Here is a 17520-nt window from a genome sequence, read left to right as displayed (position 1 = left end):
AATATATGAAAGTATAAGTCTCACTCAAATAAATACAAAAGTTAGTGGATCAATGATGTATAAAGGTAATACGAAGGTTAAAGGTAAAAGTAGTAAAAATAACTATGACTACAATAATTAGGGGATATACAAAATAAAAAGATATTATACGTGACATCAAAAATATAAAACATGAGAGAGGAGTAAAAATGTAGAGTTTTAGAATGTGCTCAAACTTATATTGTTATCAATATAAAGTGGACTGTTGTAAATATATAGTTGTTTTATGTAAACTTTATGGTAACCACAAAACAAAAATCTATAGTAAATACACAAAAGACAAGGAGAAAGTAATCTAAGCATAACACCATGAAAAGTCATTAAACCATAAAAGAAGAGACCAAGAGAAGAAGAAAGAAAGAGAGAGTAACTTCAAACACAAACAGAAAACAATTTTAAAAATGGCAATAAGCACATACCTGTGAATAATTACTTTAAATGCAAATGGACTAAATTCTCCCATCAAAAGACATAGAGTGGATGAATGGATCTAAAGACAAGACCCATCTATATGCTGCCTATAAGAGATTCACTTCAGATATAGAAATATACCCAGACCGAAAGTGAAAAGATGGAAATAGATGTACATGCAAATGAAAACCAAAACAAAGCTGGGGTAGCTATACTCCATATCATAGAAAATAGATTTTAAAACATAGATCGAGTATAATAACAGACAAAGAGGGCATCATATAATGACAAAGGGATCAATCAAACAGTAGGATCTAATATTTATAAATATTTATGTGCCCAACATAGAAGTATTAAAATATAAAAAGTGAATATTAACAATTTTATATTTAGGGAGGAATTGACAGTAATATAACAACAGAAGAGGACTTGAATACTCCACTTACAGTGATGGACAAATCATCAAGATAGAAAATCAATAAGGAAAAATCAGCCATAAATAACACATTAAATCAGATGCACTTAATAGATATATACAGCACATTCATCCAAATGCATCAGGATACAAATTCTTTTCAAGTGCACATGGAACATTCTCCAGGATAGATCATATGTTAGATCACAAACATAGTTTCAATAAATTTAAGATTTAAATCATATCAAACATCATTTCCAATCACAATGGTATGAAACTTGAAATCAATTACAAGAAGAAAACTGGAAAATCATAAACATGTGGAGATGAAACACAATGCTACTGAACAGCAATTGTGTCAAAAAATAAGTCAAAGGAGAAAATAAAAAATACCTTCAGTTGGGCCAGGCATGGTGGCCTACTGGTTCAGTTCAGCACACTGCACTTGGTGGCCTGGTTTCAGTTCCCAGGCACAGACCTACACAACTTACCTGTCAGTGGCCATACTGTGGCTGAGGCTCACAGACAAAAAGAGGAAGATTGGCAATAGATGTTGGCTCAGGGTGAATCTTCCTCAGGTAAATAAAAAAATACTTTGAGACAAATGAAAATGCCCATACATTCAAAATTTTATGGGATTCTTCCAAGCATTTCTAAAAGGGAAGTTCATAGCAATACAGGCCTACATCAAGAAAGAAAGAAATCTCAAACAATATAACTTGACGATTTAAGGAAGTAGAAGAAGAAGAATAAATGAAGTCCAAAGGAAGTAGAAGGAAGGAAATAAAGATCTAAGCAGAAATAAACAAAAGAGACCAAAAAGATCAATGTAACTAAGATCTGGGTCTTTGAAAAGATAATCACTATTTACAAACTTTTAGCTACTCAACAACAAAAAAAAAGCAAGGCTCAAATGACTAAAATCAGAAATGAATGAGAAGACATCACAATGGATGCCACAAAAATAGAAAGAATCATCAGCGACTACATGAAAAATTATACACCAAAAATTAGACAACCCATGCAAAATGGATACATTCCTAGAAACACACAGCCTTCCAAGACTGCAGCATGAAGAAATAGAAAGTCTGAATAGACCTACTATTAGCAAGAAGATTGATTCAGTAGTCAATCAAACCTCCCCAACAAATAAAAGTTCAAGACCAGATGGCTAGACAGGTGAATTTTACCAGTCATTCAGAATAGAATTATACCAATTCTTTCAGACACTTCCCAAAAAATTGAAGAGGGAGGAATTCTTCCAAAGTAATTTTACAGGTCCAGTATTTCCCAAATTTCAAAGCCAGGCAAGAGCACCACAAGAAAAGAAAATCACAGGCCAATATCTATGATGAACATAGATGCAAAAATCCTTAACAAACTGTTAGCAAACCAAATTCAACAATGCATTAAAGGAATCATACTTTACAATCAAGTGGGATTTATTCCAGGGATACAAGTATGGGATAATGTTTGTAAATCAATCAACAAGATACACCACAATAACTAAATGGTGAAAAGTTATATGATAATCTCAAAGATACAGAAAAAGCATTTGACAAATACAACCTTCATCTGTAATAAAAACTCTCAACGGAGTGTGTATTGAGGGAATGTACCTCAGCATGTAAAGGCCATATACGACAAGCCCACAGCTAACATCATACTCAATGGTGAAAAGTTGAAAGCTTTTCCTCTAAGAACAGGAAGAAGGCAAGGATTCCCAATCTCATCACTTTTATTCAACATAATATTGAAATTCCTAGCTAGAGCAATTAGGCAAGAAAAATAAAATTTATCCAAATTGAAAAGAAAGAGGTAAAACTGTCACTATTTGCAGAGGATATGATTTTGTATATAGAAAAACCTAAAGACTCCGTCAAACAACCATTAAAACTAATAAAACAACTTCAGTAAAATTGCAGGATACAAAATAAACATACAAAAATCTGTTGTGTTTCTACACACTAACAACAAACTATCAGAAAAAGAAATTTTTAAACAACCACATTTACATAACTGCATCATAAAGAATAAAATATCTAGGATAAATTTAACCAAGGATGTGAACCATCTGTACACAGAAAACTATAAGATATTGAAAAAAGAAATTGAAGAAGAGAGAAATAAATGAAAATATATTCCAGGCTCGTGCGTTGAAAAAAGTAATATTGGTAAAATGTCCATACTAACCATACCAACCTACAGATTCAATGAAATCCTTTTCAAACTTCCAATGGCATTTTTCACAGAAATAGAACAAACAATCCTAAAATTTTTATGGAACCGCAAAAGGTCCTGAACAGGCAAAGCAATCTTGAGAAAGATGAACAAAGCTGGAGGCATACTGCTCCCTGATTTCAACTCATATTACAACTCTATAGTATACAAACAAATGCATAGATCAACAAAACAGGATAAAGAGCCCAGAAATATACCCACCCACACATGGTCAATTAATTTATGACAAAAGAGGCAAGAACATACAATGGTGAAAGGGCAATCTCTTCCATTAATTTTGTTGGGAAAACTGGACAGCCAAATGCAAAAGAATAAAACTAGACTATGTCACACCATGCACAAAAATTAACTCAAAATGCATTAAAGACTTGAACGTAAGATCTGAAACCATAAAACTCCTAGAAGAAAACATAGGTGGTAAGCTCTTTCACATCAGTCTTGGCAATCATTTTTCTCTCCGACTCCAAAATCAAAGACAGCAAAAGCAAAAATAAACAAGTCAGACTACCACAAACTAAAAAGCTTCTGCACAGAAAACAAAACCCTTAAGAAAATGAAAAAGCAACCTACTGAATGGTAGAAAATTTTTGCAAATCATATATCTGACAAGGGGCTAATATCCAAAATATATAAAGAATTCATACAACTCAATAGCAAGAAAAACAAAAACAATCTGATCAAAATATGGGCAGAGGATCTGAATAGACATTTTTCCAAAGAGGACATACAGGTGGCCAATAGACACTTGAATAGATACTCAAAATCACTAATCATCAGGGAAATGCAAATCAAAACCACAACAAGTTATTTCACTTTGCATAATACCGTCAATGTCCATCCATGTTGTCACAAATGAGGACAAATACCATAAAATCTCACTCATTAAGTAGTAGATAATAACAAAATAACCAAACACATAGAGACAGAGATTGGATTGGTGGTTACAAGAGGGGAGGAGGGGAGGCAGGAAGGCGAAAGAGATAATTAGGCTCATGTGTGGTGTTGGATTGTAATTAGTATTTGGGTGGTGAACATGAGAACATGATGTAATCCATGCAGAAATAGAAGTATAATGATGTACGCCTGAAATTTATAATTTATACAATGTTATAAACCAACGTTACTGCAATAAACAACAACAACTAAAAACACAAATAAAAACAAAACAAAACAAAAAACCACAATGATATATGACCTCATGTCTGTTAGAAGGTCTGTTATTAAAAAGACAAGTAATAACAAGTGGTGGAAAAGATACAAAAAAAAGGAAACCCTCATACACTACTGGTGAGAATGTAAATTAGTGCAGCCACTGTGGAAAACATTATGGAGATTCCTCAAAAATTAGAAATAGAACTACCATATGATCCAGCTATTCCAATTCAGGCTTTTTAGCAAAAGAAAATGAAAACACTCATTGAAAAAGATATAAGCCCATCTCTATTCATTGCAGCATTATTTACAACAGCCAAAACTTGGGAACAACCTAAGTGCCCATCAACAGATGAAAGAATAAAGAATTTTTGGTATTTACATATAATGGAACACTGCTTGGTCATAAAAAATATGAAATCTTGACATTTGTGACAAAATGGTTGGACCTTGAGGATATTATGCTAAGAAAATAAGTCAGACAGAGAAAGACAAATACCATATGACTTCACTCATAAGTGGAAGATAAACAAACACACAACTGCAGAGAACAGAGTGGTGACTACCAGAGGGGAAAGGAGTTGGTGAGAGAGTGAAAGGAGCAAATAGAGACATTTGCACGGTGACCGATGGAAACAAGACTTTTGGCGATGAACATGATGTAGTCCATATATAAGTCAAAGTATAATGATGTACACCTGAAATTTATATAGTATTATAAACTAATCTTACCTCAGTAAATTAAAAAAAAAGTACATGCAGAGGTGACTTTATCTTTTAGACGACTTTTTAAAAAAATACTAAAAATACCTACACTTGACTCTGTAGCATTTTTACTCAAAGAGTGGTCCACAGATTAGTATCTGCAGCATCAAAATCACCCAGGAGCTAGAGTCTGGGACCACAGGAGACTTGCTGAATCAGAATCTACATTTGAACTAGAATCCCTGAAGATTCATGAACACGTTGAAGTTGGAGAGGTGCTGGTATCGAATAGGTTTTCTCACCTTCTCACTATTGACATTTGGGGCTGGATAAGTATTTGTGTTGTGTGTTGTCCTGTGCAACTTAGATGATTAGCGGTAATCCTTCAGATCTTGCCAAGTGTTCCAGGTGCAAAATCATCTCTGATTGAGAACCACTGGCCAAATATTTCAGAACTGAAAGCATTCTGACAGAATTTTAATTGAGATCCCATGCCTTACTGGGTTTATAACTTTGGACAGATCACGAAACCCTCTAAGCCCAAATTCTGCAATAAAGAATGGAGTTCATAAATATACTACCTCATAGAACGAAGTATTTTTAAAAGTTAAATCAGACAATATTTATAAGGTGCTAAGTTTAGGTCATTTGGCATAAAAAATCTAAATTGGTCTCTTGTAATTAACAAACATTACATGATGATGGATGAAATGACAGCTCTGAATGTGTATGTGTGATAGTCCTAATTGTTTTGGCAAATGTGTCATGAAGACAAGGAATTTTTGTGGCCAAGATCTTAAATCAAAGGAACACAGTTCTCCTCCTTGTTGAGGATGGGGGATAGCAATTTTCTGGAGATGTCAGCAGCTGTGTCCCCAACACAAGTCAGTGTTTGAAGATCCAAGGGACCTAATCCACAGGTTGGTCAGTCTTAGACTTTGGAAACATCTGAACCTCAGGGTTTTGATGATGTGCTGGGAGGTTAGAGATCTGGAAGGCAGGGGAGCTCATGGAGAAGGGGTAACAATAACTATATTCACTTAACTTTTAACCTTGGTCTTGGGAACAGAGAATCAGTAGGTAAACATTACTTCCTGTCCAGACCACTGTCCCCCAGGGGCAATATGTACTTAGGAGTTGGAGCAATGAGAGGGAAATGTGCCCAATGAACAGATATAGGGAGCCAAATTCTCCTCTGCTGCAGTCCCTCAGCATGTGTAACCTTGGGATGAATAAGACATGTTTGTTTCCTTTGGAATCTTAAGTCTGACTCTTGGAATGATCTTTGACTCCTTCCTGCTGGGCAGAAATTCAGATTTCCACTGGGAAACAGTCCTCTCAGAGATTGCATCCAGGTGAGTCTGAGATCCTTGTAGACACTCTAGGAGAGGATCAGAGAGAATGAAAGCCAAGACTGTTTCCCTGACATCACCTGAGAGCCAATCCTGCCTAACTCACAGCCCAGAGATCCATGGTTGTTTGCTTATTTGCTGAATTAAATAATGTATTTATTTATGATGCCCCAAAGAGAAGTGACTATTGAACTCAGCAATGCAGGGATCAAGTTTGAATTAAATTATATAAATAGGAACTCAATTTGAAGAGGCAATGGGAGTTGCAATGCCCTTCAAGTAAAAGTAGGACATAGTCCAATGATCTTTCTACTTAACAGGAGTGGGGAAATAGCATATTTCTGAGCAGGGATATACAGTGAAGGAAGGGCATTTCTTTTCTCTTCAGAATAGGCATATTTGACTATATTTCCCTGTAGATGACAAAAATCCACACCAGGAATGTTTGAAAATATTATCTTGCATCAGCAGTTCATGAGGCACACCTATCATGGTACCTTCTCTCCTGGGTAGTCACATGATGGAAAGTTATATAATATGTAAAAAGGAGTATGCTAATAAGCTTTAATTTCCAGTTACTTCATTACCTGTGAGGCTAAATGTATTTGTGGCTTTGTTAGCGGTGTACTTTCTCTATTGTAAATTGTCTGTGGGAGTCTTTTGGTTTTGTATTGTGAGATCACAGAGGTTTTATTTCCATTTTTGATTCCTTTTATTCAAAAGAAATAGAAGCTTTTTTTCCCCACCAACTGGCTGTTTTTCATTTGGTTCAATCACACAGTTACAGATCTACTGGGGTGAATGTGTGAAAGTTACAAATTTTGTGTAGTCAGTTCTGTCAGTAGTTCATATTGATTTCCTCCTTTACTTTTTTTAACTGAAAGAATTGAGCTATAACTTTAATATGCTTCACTTCTGTGTCCTCACCTTAAACAAAAATCAAAGTGAAGGTTCTTCTGCATACTTGGTGCTAATAAATCATCCTTTGTTCATATTTTCACAGGACAGACCACACCACAGAGAATTATCTGTCCCAGGACGCCAATACTGCTGAGATTGAGAAATTCTGATTAAAAAATATATATTTTTAATATTTATAGTTGAGCCTAAAATGTTACTTATTTCTCATATCCACTCCATAATGTAGATGGCATTTCCTGAGTTTATAGACAAAGAACACAAGGCCTAAAAGTTTAATTTCCTGACATAAGGGAAATAGTCAAGAGGCACATGTAAATGTTTTAATGCAGAAACTTAACTACCAAGTCCAACATCTGATGCCCTAATGTCAGACCTGAGGTGTGCAGGAGGGTTCTTGGTGGAGAAGGCCTCAAAATACCTACACGTGTCTCTAACCCTGGACCACAACATTGATACTTAGAGTGGTCCACAGACCGGGACACGTAGCATCAATGTCAACAAGGAACTAGATACAAATGCAGGGATTGTGGGCTCACTTTAGACATGCTGAATTGGAATCTGCATCTGAACAAGATCCCCAAATGACTTATATACACATTAATGTTCGAGAATTTCTAGTCTAGAACAGTATTTCTCAATCTTCCCACTACTGACATTTATGCTAGATACTTCTTTATGGTGGAGACATCCTGTGCACAACAGAATGTTGAGAAGCATTCTGTATGAGTGGCAGTGGTACTTTCCTAGTTGTGATAACCAAAATTTTCTGCAGAAAATACCAAGTGTCCTTGCAGGCAAAACCACCCCTGATGGAAAACTATTGACCTAGAGCATTAGGACTGGAAATAACTTGGAGTTCCAAAAATTCTCATCCCTTACTCAGTCATAACTTTGGGCAAATCACTTTACCCTTCAGAGCCCTATTTCTACAAAAGTAAAGTGGGGTTCATAATAGTACTGACAGAAAATAGACAATAGTCATTAGTTGTAAAACTGCAATGAGAAAATTCAAATAAGAATCTAAACTCAATCCATGGTGCATAAAAATATCTAAATATATCTTATAATTAACTAATACTAGTTATTCATATTCATTTTTTATTGAGGTAACATTGGTTTACAACATTATGTAAATTTCAGGTGTACATCATTATATTTTTATTTCTGTGTACACTGCATCATGTTCACCACCCAAAGACTACTTGTTATCCATCATCGTACACACTTGCTCTATCACCCATTTTGCCCTCCTCCCTCACCCCTTCCCCTCTGGTAACCACCAATCTAATTTCTGTATCTATGTGTCTATTTGTTGTTGTTGTTGATTTTAACATCTACTTATGAGTGAAATTATATGGTATTTGACTTTCTTCACCTGACTTATTTCACTAAGCATAATACCCTCAAAGTCTATGCATGTTGTTGCAAATAGCAAGATTTCATTTTTATATAGCTGAGTAGTATTCCATTGAGTATATACACCACATCTTATTTATGCATTCATCCCTTGATGGGCACTTAGGTTATTTCCAAGTCTTGGATATTGTGAACAATATTGAAATGAACATACGGGTGAAAATATCTTTACATTTTCATGTATTCGTGTTCTTTGGATAAATACCCAGAAGTGGAATTTCTGGATCATATGGTAGTTCTATTCTTAATATTTTGAGCAATCTCTATACTATTTTCCACAATTGCTGCACAGTTTACGTTTCCATCAGCAATGTCTGAGGGTTCCTTTTTCTCCACATCCAGTTGTGATTTCTTGTCTTGGTAATTATAGCCATTCCGAGAGGTGTGAGGTGATATATCATTGTAGTTTTGATTTGTATGTTCTTAATAATTAGTATTGCTGAACATTTTTTCGTGTGCCTGTTGGCCATCTGTATATCTTCTTTCGAAAATTATCTGTTAAGATCATGTGCCCATTTTTTAATTGGGTTGTTTGTTTCTTGTTGAGTGGTATGAGTTCTTTCTATATTTTGTATATCAATCCATTATCGGATATATAGTTTGCAAATATCTTCTCCTTGTGGCTAGGTTGACTTTTGCTGGTTTCCTTTGTTGTTCAGAGAATTTTTTGTTTGATGTGGTCCCATTTGTTTATTTTTTTTCTTTTGTTCCCCTTGCCTAGTGAGACATGGTATTTGAAAAGATGCTGAAATACCTCTGTCTAAGGGCATACTGCCTATGTTCTTGATGTTTTATGGTTTAAGGTCTTATATTCAAGTCTTCAATCTATTTTGAGTTACTTTTTTGTGTACATTGTAAGATAATGGTTTATTTTCATTCTTTTGCATGTGGCTGTCCTGTTTTCCCAACACGATTTAGTGAAGAGACCTTCTTTTCTCTATTGTATGTTCTTGGCTCCCTTGTCAAAAAGTATCTGTCCACAGATGTGTGGGGTAATTTCTGGGCTCTCAGTTCTGTTCCATTGATCGCTATGTCTGTTTTTGTGCCAGTACTATGATGTTTTGATTACTATAGCTTTGTAGTATATTTTGAAATCAGGGAGTCTGATACCTCCAGAGTTGTTCTTTTGTCTCAGAATTCCTTTGGCTATTCAGGGATTTTTGTTTCATATAAACTTTAGGATTCTTTGCTCTATTTCCAGGAAAAATTGCTTTTAATACTTCGATTGAGATTGCAATGAATCTGTAGATTGCTTTAGGATGTATGGAAATTTAACTATATTTATTCTTCCAATCTATGAGCATGGAATACCTTTCCACTTCTGTGTGTCTTCGTGTCTTCTTTGATTTCTTTCAACAATATCTTATAGTTTTCAGTGTACAGGTCTTTCACCTCCTTGGTTCAATTTATTCCTATGTATTTTACTCGTTTTGTTGTGATTTTAAATGGGATTGTATTCTTAATATCTTTCTGCTATTTTGTTGTTAGTGTATAAAAATGCAACTGATTTTTGTATGTTGATTTTGTACCCTGTAAATTTACTGTATTTATTTATTATTTCTAATAGTTTTTCAATGTATTCTTTAGGGTTTTCTATATAAAAAACCATTTAATCTGCAAATAGTGACAGTTTCAATTTCTTCCTTTCCAGTTCGTATCCCTTTTACTTCTTCCTCTTGCCTGATTGCTCTGGCTAGGACTTCCCACACTTTTAAATGAGAGTGGTAAAAGTGGACTTCCTTGTTTTGTTCCTCTTCTTAGAAGGATAGCTTCCAGTTTGTCATCATTTAATATGATACTAAGTGTGTGTTTGTCACATATGGCCTTTATTATGTTGAGGTACTTTCATTCTCTACCCATTTTATTCAGAGTTTTTATCATAAATGTGATTAGATGTCATATTTTATTGAATGCTTTCTCTGCATCTATTGAAATGATCATGTGATTTGTGTGTGTGTGTGTGTGTGAGGAAGATCAGCCCTGAGCTAACATTCACGCCAATCTTCCTCTTTTTACTGAGGAAGGCCAGCCCTGATCTAACATCTATTGCCAATTCTCCTCCTTTTTATTTCCCAAAGCCCCAGTAGATAGTTGCGTGTCATAGTTGCACATCCTTCTAGTTGCTGTATGTGGGATGCCACCTCAGCATGGCCGGAGAAGCAGCGCGTCGGTGCATGCCCGGGATCTGAACCCTGGCTGCCAGTAGCGGAGCATGCACTTAACCGCTAAGCAACGGGGCTGGCCCCGATCATGTGATTTTTGTGCTTTATTTTGTTAATGTGGTGTATCACATTGATTGATTTGCGGATGTTGAATCATACCTTCAACCCTGGAATAAATCTCACTTGATCATGGTGTATTATCTTTTTAATGTGTTGCTGTATTGGATTTTATAGTATTTATTTGAGGATTTTTTATCTACATCCATCAATGATATTGTCCTGTAATTTTCTTTTTTTGTGTTGTCCTTACCTGGTTTTGGTGTCAGGGTAATGTCAGTCTCTCAGAGGAGTTAGGAAGCTTCCTCTCCTCTTCAATGTATTAGAAAAGTTTGAGAAGAATAGGTATTAACTCTTCTTTGAATGTTTGGTAGAACACAAAAGGGAAGTCATCTGGTCAGTAAGTTTGTTTTTTGTGAGGTTTTTGATTACTGCTTCAGTCTCCGCACTGGTGACTGGTATTTTCAAATTCTCTATTTATTCTTGATTCAGTTTTGGAAGGTAGTGTGATTCTAAGAATTTATCCATTTTTCTACATTATCCAATATGTTGTCAAATAGCTTTTCGTAGTATTCTCTTATAGCGTATTTCTGAGGCATCATAATTTTTCCTCTTTCATTTCTGATTTTATTTATTTGATCCTTCTCTTTTTTCCCTTAGTGAGTATAACTAAAGTTTCATCAATTTTGTTTATCTTTTCAAAGAATCAATTCTTACTTTCATTGTTTTTTTCTATATTTGTTAGTCTTTATCTCATTTATTTCTGGTATGATTTTTGTTATGTCCTTACTTCTACTGATTTGGGACTTTGTTCTTCATTTTCTAGTTCCTTTAGGTGCACTGTTAGATCATTTATTTGAGATTTGTCTTGTTAATTGAGGTAGGCCTGTATTGTTATAAACTTTTCTCTTAGTACTGCTTTTGCTGTATCTCATAAATTTTAGCATGTCATACTTTAATTTTCATTTGTCTCCAGGTATTTTTTGATTTCTCCTTTGATTTCTTCATTGACCCAATCTTTGTTCAGTAGCATTTTGTTTAATCTCCATGTATTTGTGGCTTTTCCAGTTTTCTTACTGTAGTTGGTTTCTAGTTTCATACAATTGTGGTCAGAAAAGATGTTTGGTATTTTTTCAATATTCTTAAATTTATTGAGACTTGTTTTGTGGCCTAATGTGTTATTTATCTTGGAGAATGCTCTAAGTGCGTTCAAAAAGAATGTATATTTTACAGTTTTTTGATTGAATGTTCTGTACATATCTACTATATCCGTCTGGTCTAATGTGTCATTTAAGGCCAATGTTTCCTTATTGATCTTATTTTTGGATGATCTATCCATTGGTGCAAATGGACTGTTAAAGTCTCCTACGATTATTATGTTACTGTCTATTTCTCCTTTTATGTCTGTTTATAATTGCTTTATATATTTATGTGTTCCTTTGTTGGGTGCATAGATATTTACAAGTGTTTGATCCTCTTGTTGGATCGTTCCCTTGATCATTATGTAGTGCCCTTCTTTGTCTCCTGCTACAGTTTCTGTTTTAAAGACTATTTAATCTGATATAAATATTGGTTCCCTAGCTTTCTTTTCATTTCCATTTGCATGGGGTATCTTTTTCCATCTCTTCACTTTGTTTGTGAATGCCTTTGGATCTGAAGTGTGTCTCTAGTATGAAGTATATATATGGGTCTTGTTTTTTTCTCCATTCACCCACCTTCTGTCTTTTGATTGGAGGATGTAGCCCACTGAAACTTACATTAGCTATTGATAAGTATGTACTTATTGACATTTTGTTACTTATTTTCTGGGTGTTTTAGTAGTTATCTGTTCCTTTCTTCTCTTGCTCTCTTCCCTTATGATTTGACGGTTTTCTTTAGTAATTAACTAATATTTTATAAATAAAGTACTAAACGAGAGTAGTAATTTGTATTAAAAACATGAAACTTATAATTTATTTGTCACAAGCAACATGAAGCCAAAGGTAATAGTACCCATGGTTTTATATCAAAGAAACACTCATCTCTCACTTGTTGAAGAGGAGAATAGCAATTTTCTAGAAATATCAGGAATAGTTCTCCATCACAATTCAATACTTTTGAGGCCCAAGGGACCTAGTTGAAACAGATTCATTAGCCTTAGATTTGGAGAAACCATTAACTCAAGGTTGAGATACAATGCAAGGAGGTATAGAACTCTGAAATACAGGGAAACTCATGGAGAAGGTGTAGCAAAAAAACTAGATTTACCTTGATTTCTAATCTGGTCTCTTGTGAAGAGAGAATCAGCAGGAGTAATCTCTTCTGTGTCCAGAACAGAGTCACGTAGGGAAATGATGTGCTCAAAGGTGTGAGTAACAATGGAAACAGTGCCTAATGAGAAGACATTGGAAACAGTAAATATCACTTCTCCTACACGGCCCCAACATGTGCGACATTGAGCTCAATCCACACGGTTACTGTATTTGGAGTCCTAATTCTTGCTGGGGAAGTGATATTTCACTCCTTCCTGCTGTCCTATCTGGGAACAGAGTTTCAGTCTCCTTCACTAATCATCCAGGAAGGAATTCAGAGATCTTCTTCTCAGAGACCTCATCCAGTTGAGTCTGAGAGCTCAGTAGGTGCTTCATGAAAGGTACAAAGACAATGGGAGAGGAGAATATTTACCTTAGGTCACTGAGAGCTAAAGAAGCTTAGCCCAGAGCTGAAAGATTGCCATGATTTTTTTCTATTTAGGTTAATTAATTTATAATAAATTTATTTAATATGTTAAAAAGAAAAATGTCATTTGGTCTCAGAAACACAAGGATTATTGGTATAAATAAGTGATGGGAAAGGACATCCAGTTGGATGATAATGAAAAAGAAATGGGAGGTGTAAAGTGGTTCCAGTAAAATTAGAACATATCAGAGGAGTTTTGCACTTGAGGGGTTGTAAAATAAAGTTTTAGGTTTGGAAAACTATGCAGTGAACTGTGGGCAATTTTTAAAAGTGTTTAAGATGGGGTGTATTTGACCATGCTCTTTATTTCTTAGGAATCCCAGATAGAGAAAGTAGATATTACTTTGCAACAGCAGTTCTTGAGACATGAATTTCACAGCATTCTATGGCATGCTGGGTGTTCACATAAAAAAACTGTTTTTAATATGCAAAAATATGCTAATAAGGTTTACTTTAAAATTATTTCATTACTTAGAGGTGGGGAAGCAACAGAGAGATTTCAGAGGTTGAAGAAAATAATTGGTTTCTGCTCATCACCTGTGATAATCATCCATTAACTAACATTCATTAACTTGACTAAGTATTTTCCATATGTTGACTAAAACTGTTGACCATCTCCAGGCAATGGATATTGCTATCCCCACTATCTGAGTGAGAACGTTAACACTCAGGGTGGTTCAATTACTCTACATGGACCAACAGCTAGCACGCAGTAGATCCAAGAGTCAAAACTCCTTTTTCTGATTCCAACGTTTTGCATTTAATATCACTCAGAAAGTCTTTTACCATTTCATCTTAAAAATATCCCACTATTTTTGTATATTGTGTATTTTCTGTTATGAATTGAGAGTTTATTCCCTTTGCTCACTTTTCTAGTGGATGTTCAATACGTAAAGTGTCTTAACATCGTAAGATATCACTCCTGTCTTCTGAGAATAAATTTTTTTCTGTCATATTAATTATTCTGGGCATCAAAAGGATATAAATGTGATTGGAATACTGCCAGAACCAAGGAAGATTTCTCCTCATCACAATCTCTAAGGGATCATCTGAGCATTTTAGATCCTTTTTCCCAGTTGTGTCTAAATGTTTCTTCTCTTTGTTTTTGAAGTGCTTTTTATGTTTCCTTAAATACAGAACACAAAATGGTCATGTGAGTATGGAGCTCCATGAGTGCATGTTCATGTGATGCTTACTAACTGGAATTTGGATACTATTTTTACATTCTTTAGGGTAAAGATAATCTAATGTTGACAGCTTCCTTGTATCATTTATTTCCTAATAATTATGGCTGGAGTGAGAAGACCCTGGTAGTGATATGTCCCTGGATGTCCTAGTGCACTGTGTGTGTGTGTGCCTGCGTATTTTGTGAGTCATGAGCAGTTCTCAGGGCAGTGGTACCTAGCCCATATACTCCAAAATGTGACCCTAAAATTACAGATGCCCGAATGTTATCCAACAGAGAGAAATGAAGGGATTATTTCTATTCAGAAGATTCCTTAGAAACAAAATTAAACAAGTGCGAGGAACAATATGAATGAGTGAATCCCTGTGTCTTGAAGTTTCAGGTGAAGCTGGGGGGTCATCTCATTTCTCAACATCCTCTGACACCATCTCTCATCACTCTCACTCTTACTCATTCCCCTCACCACTCTGGCTCCATTTTGAATGTTGAAAATCTGAAACAAGCTCCTTTCTCAGGGTCTTTTCTCTGTCTCTTTCCCGTAAAGGGCAAACACTTCCCCAGACAACCTTGTTTCTCTCCTTTTATCTTCCTTGTATGCAGGGTTTCCTGAATTGCCAGTAAAAAATAACATCTCTATTGACTCTTTATCATACTTGTTTTCTTCATACTACTTGTCATCATATGACATGATATATGATGTTTATTTGCTTACAGTTTTTCACCATCATTATATTCTTGGCTTTTGTTTCTCAGCATCCTATAATTGTTGCCTAGATGATGGTCAATACTCAACATATATCCCTCAAATCATAAAAGTGTTTCTTCTTAAAATTGTGAAATACATGACCCCCTGGGAAAATTTGAACGGGATGGGAATTCTAGTCATAAATGTGAGGGGAGATTTCTTAAAGAAGATTAGACCCATACAAAGAATATATATTGATTTCTTGATTATAATATACAAATTGTAGCATTTAACTATGTTAGGAATGCCCATTTCTGTGAAAATTAATCATGTTATTTTTTTCATTTATAGTCATAATCACTACCACATGGTACCAGGCAATGGTACAAAAAATTCAGAATTCCTTCTTCTGGGATTATCAAAGGAACTAGAACTGGAGTCCCTCATATTTGAGCTTTTCCTCTTCATGTACCTTATCACTGTGTTTGGAAACCTGCTCATCATCCTGGCCACCATCTCTGACTCCCACCTCCACACACCCATGTACTTCTTCCTCTCCAACCTGTCCTTTGTAGACATCTGTTTCACCTCCACCACTATCCCAAAAATGCTAATGAATATACGGACCCAGAGCAAAGTTATAACTTATAAAGGCTGCATCAGCCAGATGTATTTTTACATATTCTTTGCAGTGTTGGATGATTTTCATCTAACTGTGATGGCCTATGACCGCTTCTTGGCCATCTGTCACCCCCTGCACTACATGGTCATCATGAGCCCACATCTCTGTCTACTGCTGGTTTTGGTATGCTGGTTCATAAGTGCCCTGCATTCCTTGTTAGAAAGCTTAATGGTGTTGCAGCTGTCCTTCTGTACCAACCTGGAAATCCCCAACATTTTTGTGAAATCAAACAGGTAGTCCAACTTGCCTGTTCTGACACTTCTCTTAATGTCACAATTATGTATTTTACCGCAGTGGTGCTGGGTAGTGGTCCCCTTGCTGACATTCTTTACACGTACGCTAAGACAGTTTCCTCCATATGTGGAATCTTTTCAGCTCAGCGGAAGTATAAAGCATTTTCCACTTTTGTGTCTCACCTATCAATTGTTTCCTTATATTATTGCTCAAGCCTAGGAGTGTACCTTATCTCTTCTCCTACCCACAGCTCACATTCAAGTGGAACAGCCACAGTGATGTACACTGTAGTCACACCCATGCTGAATCCCTTCATCTACAGTCTGAGGAATAGAGACATTCAGGGTGCTCTGAAAAGAGTCATTCACATGGTAGGTATAAAAAAGCAAATTTTTCTTGGGCTGAAGAAGAGCCCATGATTGCAGATCTCATAGCCTCAGGAGGAGAAATTACTATTCTTTGATAACATTCTGGGTGTTGAATTTGCTCCTTCCCTTTATTTCCTGGAATTTCAATTTTTTGATTTGCACCCTGTATACAATTTATGTAACTCACTTTTGGAGGCTTCCTGCTCTATCTGATGTATAGGTAGGTCTCCCCTTTGTCCATTTTCTTACTTTCACAAAGTTTTCCACAACTTAGGTGAGAAATATTTGGAAATTCTCACTTATTTCTTGGGCAATATCTGTTACTTAAGAATAATTTCTTCTCAAATGGCATAACATCCCAAGTAATTTTTCTCTAGTTTTCCTGAGAGAATAGTCAGTAGTTGTATTACTCATATAAAGAAAAAACTACACGTGATAAACAAGACCATTTATAGAATTCATTTCAGCAACATATGAAACCATATTTTTCATGTTGGATCCATAATTCTTTTCTATTTCACTTCCTTAACTGCTCTTACTTATAACATAGACTTTAATATGCCACTGTGTTTTATAACTGGTCTCCTGGTATTCAGCTCAGTGTCCACAATGCCTATGATAGTCACTGGCAAAAACCAAGTATCAAATATATATCTCCCAGTGGAGTCTACATGGAAAGACAAATTTGCATACATATAATGACCTAATATGGTCTTAGTGTCAGAGATGACCTTAAAAATGAGGAAGTAGAATTTTAAATTACACATTTTATTACT

At 35.4% G+C, this 17520-nt stretch overlaps 1 protein-coding gene across 1 annotated transcript; it reads left to right on the top strand.

Moving 5' to 3' along the window:
- The first annotated feature begins 15741 nt into the window (after window positions 1–15741).
- LOC131399529 (olfactory receptor 7A10-like) lies at window positions 15742–16795 on the top strand. Its single transcript, XM_058533883.1, is given in 2 exon segments — window positions 15742–16353; window positions 16356–16795. Coding segments are annotated over 2 exon segments (1038 nt in total). The 5' UTR covers window positions 15742–15755.
- Window positions 16796–17520: the final 725 nt, after the last annotated feature.

This window comes from Diceros bicornis, chromosome 38 (genome assembly GCF_020826845.1).
Source record: "Diceros bicornis minor isolate mBicDic1 chromosome 38, mDicBic1.mat.cur, whole genome shotgun sequence".
Lineage (NCBI taxonomy): Eukaryota > Metazoa > Chordata > Mammalia > Perissodactyla > Rhinocerotidae > Diceros > Diceros bicornis.
Note: the sequence above shows the minus strand (reverse complement) of the source record. Positions and strands in the feature narration are given on the sequence as shown.